Source organism: Procambarus clarkii, chromosome 3 (genome assembly GCF_040958095.1).
Source record: "Procambarus clarkii isolate CNS0578487 chromosome 3, FALCON_Pclarkii_2.0, whole genome shotgun sequence".
In the NCBI taxonomy this organism is placed as follows: Eukaryota; Metazoa; Arthropoda; class Malacostraca; order Decapoda; family Cambaridae; genus Procambarus; species Procambarus clarkii.
Window position 1 is genome coordinate 58,772,435 of NC_091152.1, and position 8,980 is coordinate 58,781,414.

The window sequence follows — 8,980 nt, forward strand, 5'->3', positions numbered from 1 at the left end:
TCACAGCTCCCAGCACGACACCCCCAGAGGCGAGGGGGGAACCCACAACCAGCTACCTAGTAACACCAGAAGGGAGGACAACCCCGCCTCCCTCCTCTGCATAGAAAACCCCCCTACCCCAAACCCTCCCTGCCCCCACTCAAATGTTCAGCCAAATCTCCCTCCCCCCACACCCAATCCCCACCCTTCTACCCCTCCCCTCCTCCCGAGTCCTCCCTCCCCCCCTTTCCTTCCCGTCCTCCCTCCCCTTTCACCCCATACCCTCCCTGTCCCTCCCCCCTTCACTGGATCCTCCGCCCCTCATCCCAGTATCCTCTGAGACCCTGTTATCCACCTCACAGGTCCTCACAACCATGGAACAGCCTCCCCCACCAGCAGAACACTCACCAAGGAGGCGATTTGAGAAGGGACAGAAGAAAGTGAGCCTCAAAGCGATGTACACTAACATAGATGGAATTACAAATAAAGCAAATGAGCTTGGAGAACTGGTACTCGAGGAAAACCCAGACATAATAGCCCTCACAGAAACAAAGATCACGAAAACGATAACAAATGCAGTGTTCCCACAGGACTATTATGTTATGAGGAAGGAGAGGGAAGGAAGAGGTGGGGGTGGTGTAGCTCTGCTGGTAAGAAAAGGCTGGGATTTTGGGGAGATGGATATTCAGGGCTGTGAAGGTTTCAGTGACTACATAGCAGGTACTGTAACAAATGGAGGGAAAAAAATTATAGTCGCAGTCATATATAATCCACCACCAAATGACAGAAGACCTAGACAGGAATATGATAGAAACAACATGGCCACCATTAACATAATAGAAAGAGCAGCTTCTGTTGCTAGCAGGAATGGATATGGACTACTAATTATGGGAGACTTCAACCATGGGAAGATAGATTGGAAGAACAGAGACCCGCATGGAGGACCAGAAACATGGAGAGCTAAGCTGCTGGACGTGGCAACAAGAAACTTTCTAAGCCAGCACACCAAAGAACCAACAAGAATGAGAGGAGAAGATGAACCAGCAATGCTTGATTTGTTATTTACCCTAAATGAATGGGATATAAGGGAAGTTAAGATGGAAGCGCCCTTGGGAATTAGTGACCACAGTGTATTGAACTTTGAGTACTTGGTAGAGCTAGGACTTATCTCCCCCAAAAAAGAACTAGGAATCAAAAGGCTGGCATACCGAAAGGGGAATTATGAACAGATGAGAAGTTTCCTAAGTGAAATACCTTGGGACACAAACCTCAGAGACAAGTCTGTACAGGGTATGATGGACTATGTTACCCAAAAGTGTCAGGAGGCAGTAAACAGGTTCATCCCGGCCCACAGGGAAAAATCCGAGAAGCAACAGAAGAATCCATGGTATAATAGGGCATGTATCGAAGCGAAGAAACTGAACAAAAAGGCGTGGAGGAACTTCCGGAATAACAGAACACCAGAAAGCAGAGAGAGATACCAGAGAACCAGGAATGAGTACGTCAGGGTGAGAAGAGAAGCAGAGAAAAATTTTGAAAATGATATAGCAAACAAAGCCAAGACTGAACCAAAGCTACTCCACAGTCACATCAGAAGGAAAACAACAGTGAAAGAACAGGTATTGAAACTTAGAACAGGCGAGGACAGGTATACAGAGAATGACAGAGAGGTGTGTGAGGAACTCAACAAGAGGTTCCAGGAGGTCTTCACAATAGAACAGGGTGAGGTCACTGTGCTAGGAGAAAGGGAGGTAAACCAGGCGGCCTTGGAGGAGTTCGAAATTATGAGAGAGGAGGTCAAGAGACACCTGCTGGATCTGGATGTTAGAAAGGCTGTTGGTCCAGATGGGATCTCACCATGGGTACTGAAAGAGTGTGCAGAGGCACTTTGCTTGCCACTCTCCATAGTGTATAGTAAGTCACTAGAGACGGGAGACCTACCAGAAATATGGAAGACGGCGAATGTGGTTCCAATATACAAAAAGGGCGACAGACAAGAGGCACTGAACTACAGGCCAGTGTCCTTGACTTGTATACCATGCAAGGTGATGGAGAAGATCGTGAGAAAAAACCTGGTAACACATCTGGAGAGAAGGGACTTCGTGTCAAATCGCCAACATGGATTCAGGGAGGGTAAATCTTGCCTTACAGGCTTGATAGAATTCTACGATCAGGTGACACGGATTAAGCAAGAAAGAGAGGGCTGGGCGGACTGCATTTTCTTGGATTGTCGGAAAGCCTTTGACACAGTACCGCATAAGAGGCTGGTACATAAGCTGGAGAGACAGGCAGGTGTAGCTGGTAAGGTGCTCCAGTGGATACGGGAGTATCTATGCAATAGGAAGCAGAGAGTTACGGTGAGGGGTGAGACCTCCGATTGGCGTGAAGTCACCAGTGGAGTCCCACAGGGCTCTGTACTCGGTCCTATCTTGTTTCTGATATATGTAAATGATCTCCCGGAGGGTATCGATTCATTTCTCTCAATGTTTGCGGACGATGCTAAAATTATGAGAAGGATTAAAACAGAAGAGGACTGTTTGAGGCTTCAAGAAGACCTAGACAAGCTGAAGGAATGGTCGAACAAATGGTTGTTAGAGTTTAACCCAACCAAATGTAATGTAATGAAGATAGGTGTAGGGAGCAGGAGGCCAGATACAAGGTATCATCTGGGAGAGGAAATTCTTCAGGAGTCAGAGAAGGAAAAAGACTTGGGGGTTGATATCACGCCAGACCTGTCTCCTGCAGCACATATCAAGCGGATAACATCAGCGGCATATGCCAGGCTGGCCAACATACGAACGGCATTCAGAAACTTGTGTAAAGAATCATTCAGAACTTTGTATACCACATATGTCAGGCCAATCCTGGAGTATGCAGCCCCAGCATGGAGTCCATATCTAGTCAAGGATAAGACTAAACTGGAAAAGGTTCAAAGGTTTGCCACCAGACTAGTACCCGAGCTGAGAGGTATGAGCTACGAGGAGAGACTACGGGAATTAAACCTCACTTCGCTGGAAGACAGAAGAGTTAGGGGGGACATGATCACCACATTCAAGATTCTGAAGGGGATTGATAGGGTAGATAAAGACAGTCTATTTAACACAAGGGGAACACGCACAAGGGGACACAGGTGGAAACTGAGTGCCCAAATGAGCCACAGAGATATTAGAAAGAACTTTTTTAGTGTCAGAGTGGTTGACAAATGGAATGCATTAGGGGGTGATGTGGTGGAGGCTGACTCCATACACAGTTTCAAGTGTAGATATGACAGAGCCCGATAGGCTCAGGAATCTGTACACCTGTTGATTGACGGTTGAGAGGCGGGACCAAAGAGCCAGAGCTCAACCCCCGCAAACACAACTAGGTGAGCACACACAAATCAATGATCTTATCACACGAAATACGTGAGACTATGGAACGCATTTCGACAACCTTTTAACGACTAAAATATATTGCCACTTCCAAAATCTGGTAAAGGCATGGCTAACATTACATAGTGATATTCAATAATAATATAACATCCTCGTATTACTGCAGATAACTACACAGACAAAAAATGCTATTGTGGTTTGCAAAGTTCTAAGTAAACTTTAGGAAATATCGTGTAAACTCAAAAAAAGCAGTTTACTCGACATGATCCACACACACTCCAGCACACAGGTGGTGTGGTTGGCCGCGTCAATCACCTTCATAGTCTATAATTATTGAATATAAATCATACTTCATTACAAACATTCCCGCGCGCCTTAACATATACATATATACTCGCTCTTTCCCTAACCTATATTTTTTTACAGATATCATAAATTTAACCAATAATTTCACACCTAAACAAATATATAGATATATATATTATGGGAGTTGGTAGAGTGATGGGTGTGTTGTGTGAAGATAATAATAAGGAGGTGTGTGTGTCCACTCCCCAGACAGAGAAGGCGCCGAGCAGAACGGTGAGCAGGTTGATGTTGTCAGCGGTCACCCCCAACGACTCTGGCAGATACACCTGTCGACCAGATACTGGCGGAGTCTCGTCCGTCTCTGTGCACGTCCAGTCTGGTAGGTGACTGTGTGTGTGTGTGTGTGTGTGTGTGTGTGTGTGTGTGTGTGTGTGTGTGTGTGTGTGTGTGTGTGTGTGCATGTTACGACCCGGATCCAGCGTCCGAGCCTGGAGCAGTGACAAACACGCCATCTGTGGGTCAGCTCCCGAAACCCCCGCCAAACGAACGACGACACCTAGTGAGGACAGCGTGTACTGGCCTCGAGGACCAGTTTCCAGTCTGGTTCAGCACTCAACACCGCCGCTCCTGACCTCTGGTGAGGTGGTGCTCCGACGACAGCGCCATCTATGGAGTGGATATGTCGGGCGTTTGTATCTGAGCCTGTGAGTGTGGTGTATTAGTGTCCCGGTTATTAATGACGTGTCTGCTTACAGAGCCGACCTGGGACCACTGTGTTGAAGGTGGAGTCAGTCTACCCGAGGCAGCCAGCTCCATACGGTGAAGTTTGCTGCAGCTGTCGTGACGTCGTCCCCCCGGAAGAACACTGTGGTGTGTTAGCCTGCCAGTGGAGTGGCAGTGATAGGATTTACCCGGGACCGACTGTTGGAGACGATAATCCACTGGGGTATTGAGGACAGGAGGGTGATTGGTGATATCACACGAGACTCCTGTCTAGGGCGTACCCCTTTTATCGTTCGTGGAGTGGCCGTACCTGCCTTGGTGGCTCAGTACCTGCCAGCAGACCTGCTGGACGTGTGGTTGACGGCCTCCACGACGGTGCCCCCAGTGGACCTGTGTTGTGGCTGACCTGTGGCCAGGGTAGACTCGGCGTTCTCAGAGGACACGTCTTGAGGCCACGAAGAAAGCACCGCGGACTCAGCACCTAGCTTCGTGATCAAGAGTCTTCAGCAGAAGACTAGATTGTGCGTGATCCCCTTTGTAAAGTGTTAATACCCCTCCCCCTTGTGTACGTTTTACTTTTATATATATTTATGGTGATGGTGTTAATTATAATATTAAGTTCTTAACTTTCTTTCCATACTCCCTTTAAGTTACTTGCGTCACGGATCGCATCCCTTGAAAGCCTCTACTGGCTTGGGGTCGGATATATATATCTTCCTCTAACGACATCAGAGTAAGAACCCCGTTGCGTCCCGAGAGGGCCGTAACAGTGCACGTCCAGTCTGGTGGGTGACTGTGTGTGTGTGTGTGTGTGTGTGTGTGTGTGTGTGTGTGTGTGTGCACGTCCAGTCTGGTAGGTGGCTGTGTGTGTGTGTGTGTGTGTGTGTGTGTGTGTGTGTGTGTGTGTGTGTGTGTGTGTGTGTGTGTGTGTGTGTGTGTGCACGTCCAGTCTGGTAGGTGACTGTGTGTGTGTGTGTGTGTGTGTGTGTGTGTGTGTGTGTGTGTGTGTGTGTGTGCACGTCCAGTCTGGTAGGTGACTGTGTGTGTGTGTGTGTGTGTGTGTGCACGTCCAGTCTGGTAGGTGGCTGTGTGTGTGTGTGTGTGTGTGTGTGTGTGTGTGTGTCTGTGTGTGTGTCTGTGTGTGTGTGTGTGTGTGTGTGTGTGTGTGCACGTCCAGTCTGGTAGGTGGCTGTGTGTGTGTGTGTGTGTGTGTGTGTGTGTGTGTGTGTGCACGTCCAGTCTGGTAGGTGGCTGTGTGTGTGTGTGTGTGTGTGTGTGTGTGTGTGTGTGTGTGTGTGTGTGTGTGTGTGTGTGTGTGTGTGTGTGTGTGTGTGTGTCTGTGTGTGTGTGTGTGTGTGTGTACTCACCTAGTTGTGTTTGCGGGGGTTGAGCTCTGGCTCTTTGGTCCCGCCTCTCAACCGTCAATCAACAGGTGTACAGATTCCTGAGCCTATCGGGCTCTGTCATATCTACACTTGAAACTGTGTATGGAGTCAGCCTCCACCACATCACCCCCTAATGCATTCCATTTGTCAACCACTCTGACACTAAAAAAGTTCTTTCTAATATCTCTGTGGCTCATTTGGGCACTCAGTTTCCACCTGTGTCCCCTTGTGCGTGTTCCCCTTGTGTTAAATAGACTGTCTTTATCTACCCTATCAATCCCCTTCAGAATCTTGAATGTGGTGATCATGTCCCCCCTAACTCTTCTGTCTTCCAGCGAAGTGAGGTTTAATTCCCGGAGTCTCTCCTCGTAGCTCATACCTCTTTGCTCGGGTACTAGTCTGGTGGCAAACCTTTGAACCTTTTCCAGTTTAGTCTTATCCTTGACTAGATATGGACTCCATGCTGGGGCTGCATACTCCAGGATTGGCCTGACATATGTGGTATACAAAGTTCTGAATGATTCTTTACACAAGTTTCTGAATGCCGTTCGTATGTTGGCCAGCCTGGCATATGCCGCTGATGTTATCTGCTTGATATGTGCTGCAGGAGACAGGTCTGGCGTGATATCAACCCCCAAGTCTTTTTCCTTCTCTGACTCCTGAAGAATTTCCTCTCCCAGATGATACCTTGTATCTGGCCTCCTGCTCCCTACACCTATCTTCATTACATTACATTTGGTTGGGTTAAACTCTAACAACCATTTGTTCGACCATTCCTTCAGCTTGTCTAGGTCTTCTTGAAGCCTCAAACAGTCCTCTTCTGTTTTAATCCTTCTCATAATTTTAGCATCGTCCGCAAACATTGAGAGAAATGAATCGATACCCTCCGAGAGATCATTTACATATATCAGAAACAAGATAGGACCGAGTACAGAGCCCTGTGGGACTCCACTGGTGACTTCACGCCAATCGGAGGTCTCACCCCTCACCGTAACTCTCTGCTTCCTATTGCTTAGATACTCCCTTATCCACTGGAGCACCTTACCAGCTACACCTGCCTGTCTCTCCAGCTTATGTACCAGCCTCTTATGCGGTACTGTGTCAAAGGCTTTCCGACAATCCAAGAAAATGCAGTCCGCCCAGCCTTCTCTTTCTTGCTTAATCTATGTCACCTGATCGTAGAATTCTATCAAGCCTGTAAGGCAAGATTTACCCTCCATGAATCCATGTTGGCGACTTGTCACGAAGTCCCTTCTCTCCAGATGTGCTACCAGGTTTTATCTCACGATCTTCTCCATCACCTTGCATGGTATACAAGTCAAGGACACTGGCCTGTAGTTCAGTGCCTCTTGTCTGTCGCCCTTTTTGAATATTGGGACCACATTCGCCGTCTTCCATATTTCTGGTAGGTCTCCCGTCTCCAGTGACTTACTATACACTGTGGAGAGTGGCAAGCAAAAATGCCTCTGTACACTCTTTCAGCACCCATGGTGAGATCCCGTCTGGACCAACAGCCTTTCTAACATCTAGATCCAGCAGGTGTCTCTTGACCTCCTCTCTCGTAATTTCGAACTCCTCCAAGGCCGCCTGGTTTACTTCCCTTTTCCCTAGCACAGTGACCTCACTTTGTTCTGTTGTGAAGACCTCTTGGAACCTCTTGTTGAGTTCATCACACACCTCTTTGTCATTCTCTGTATACCTGTCCTCGCCTGTTATAAGTTTCAATACCTGTTCTTTCACGGTTGTTTTCCTCCTGATGTGGCTGTGGAGTAGCTTTTTTTCTCTGGTATCTCACTCTGCTTTCTGGTGTTCTGTTATTCCGGAAGTTCCTCCACGCCCTTTTGTTCAGTTTCTTTGCTTCCATACATGCCCTATTATACCATGGATTCTTCTTTTGCTTCTCGGATTTTTCCATTTGGGCCGGGATGTATCTGTTTACTGCCTCCTGACACTTTTGGGTAACATAGTCCATCATACTTTGTACAGACTTAGCTCTGAGGTCTGTGTCCCAAGGTATTTCCCTTAGGAAGCTTCTCATCTCCTCATAATTTCCCTTTCGGTATGCCAGTCTTTTGTTTCCTAGTTCTTTTTCGGGGGGGGGGGGGGGGGGGGGGGGATAATTCCTAGCTCTACCAGGTACTCAAAGTTCAATACACTGTGATCACTCATTCCTAAGGGTGCTTCCATCTTGACTTCCCTTATATCCCACTCATTTAGGGTAAAATATCAGATCAAGCATTACTGGTTCATCCTCTCCTCTCATTCTTGTTGGTTCCTTGATGTGCTGGCTTAGAAAGTTTCTTGTTGCCACGTCCAGCAGCTTAGCTCTCCATGTTTCTGGTCCTCCATGTGGGTCTCTGTTCTCCCAATCTATCTTCCCATGGTTGAAGTCTCCCTTGATCAGTAGTCCAGATCCATTCCTGCTAGCAACAGAAGCTGCTCTCTCTATTATGTTAATGGTGGCCATATTATTTCTATCATATTCCTGTCTGGGTCTTCTGTCATTTGGTGTTGGATTATATATGACTACGACTATAATTTTTTGCCCTTCAGTTGTTATTGTTCCTATTATGTAGTCACAGAAACCTTCACAGCCCTGAATATCCATCTCCTCAAAATCTCAGCCTTTTCTTACCAGCAGAGCTACACCACCACCACCTCTTCCTTTCCTCTCTTTCCTCATAACATAATTGTCCTGTGGGAACACAGGACTTCTCAAAATCTCCTCCTTGGTGAGTGTTCTGCAGGTGGAGGAAGCTGTGCCATGGGTGTGAGGATTTGTGAGGTGGATAACAGGGTTGCAGAGGATACTGGGATGAGGGGTGGGGGGTCAAGTGAAGGGGGAGGGAATGGAGTGAAAGGGACAGGAGGACAGGAAGGAAAGGGGGGTTTTCTATGCAGAGGAGGGTGGTGGGGTTGCCCTCCCCGCTGGTGTTACTGGGTAGCTGGTTGTGTGTGTGTGTGTGTGTGTGTGTGTGTGTGTGTGTGTGTACACTTCCCACGCACACGTACTCACCCAGATGTACTTCCCTACATTCACTCACCCAGATGTACTCACACAGAAGTGCTCTTCGGGGTCGCTAACTGACTCCCTGCAGCCTTGCCTTCCAAACACAGTTCAATACAATGACTCGAGTTCCACGTTTTCATTATCGCATGAAAATATGAATTAGTAATATAGTGAATTAGCTCAGACAACTGCCTTGTTTACCCCGG

At 47.6% G+C, this 8,980-nt stretch overlaps 1 protein-coding gene across 1 annotated transcript in view; it reads left to right on the top strand.

The window, feature by feature from the left end:
• LOC138369053 (zwei Ig domain protein zig-8-like) overlaps nt 1-4,043 on the top strand; it is a 351,385-nt gene extending 347,342 nt beyond the window's left edge. The window contains exon 7 of the mRNA XM_069331996.1: nt 3,906-4,043. Coding sequence (XP_069188097.1) covers nt 3,906-4,043 — 138 coding nt within the window. The remainder of the gene's footprint in view (nt 1-3,905) is intronic.
• The last annotated feature ends 4,937 nt before the right edge of the window (nt 4,044-8,980 follow it).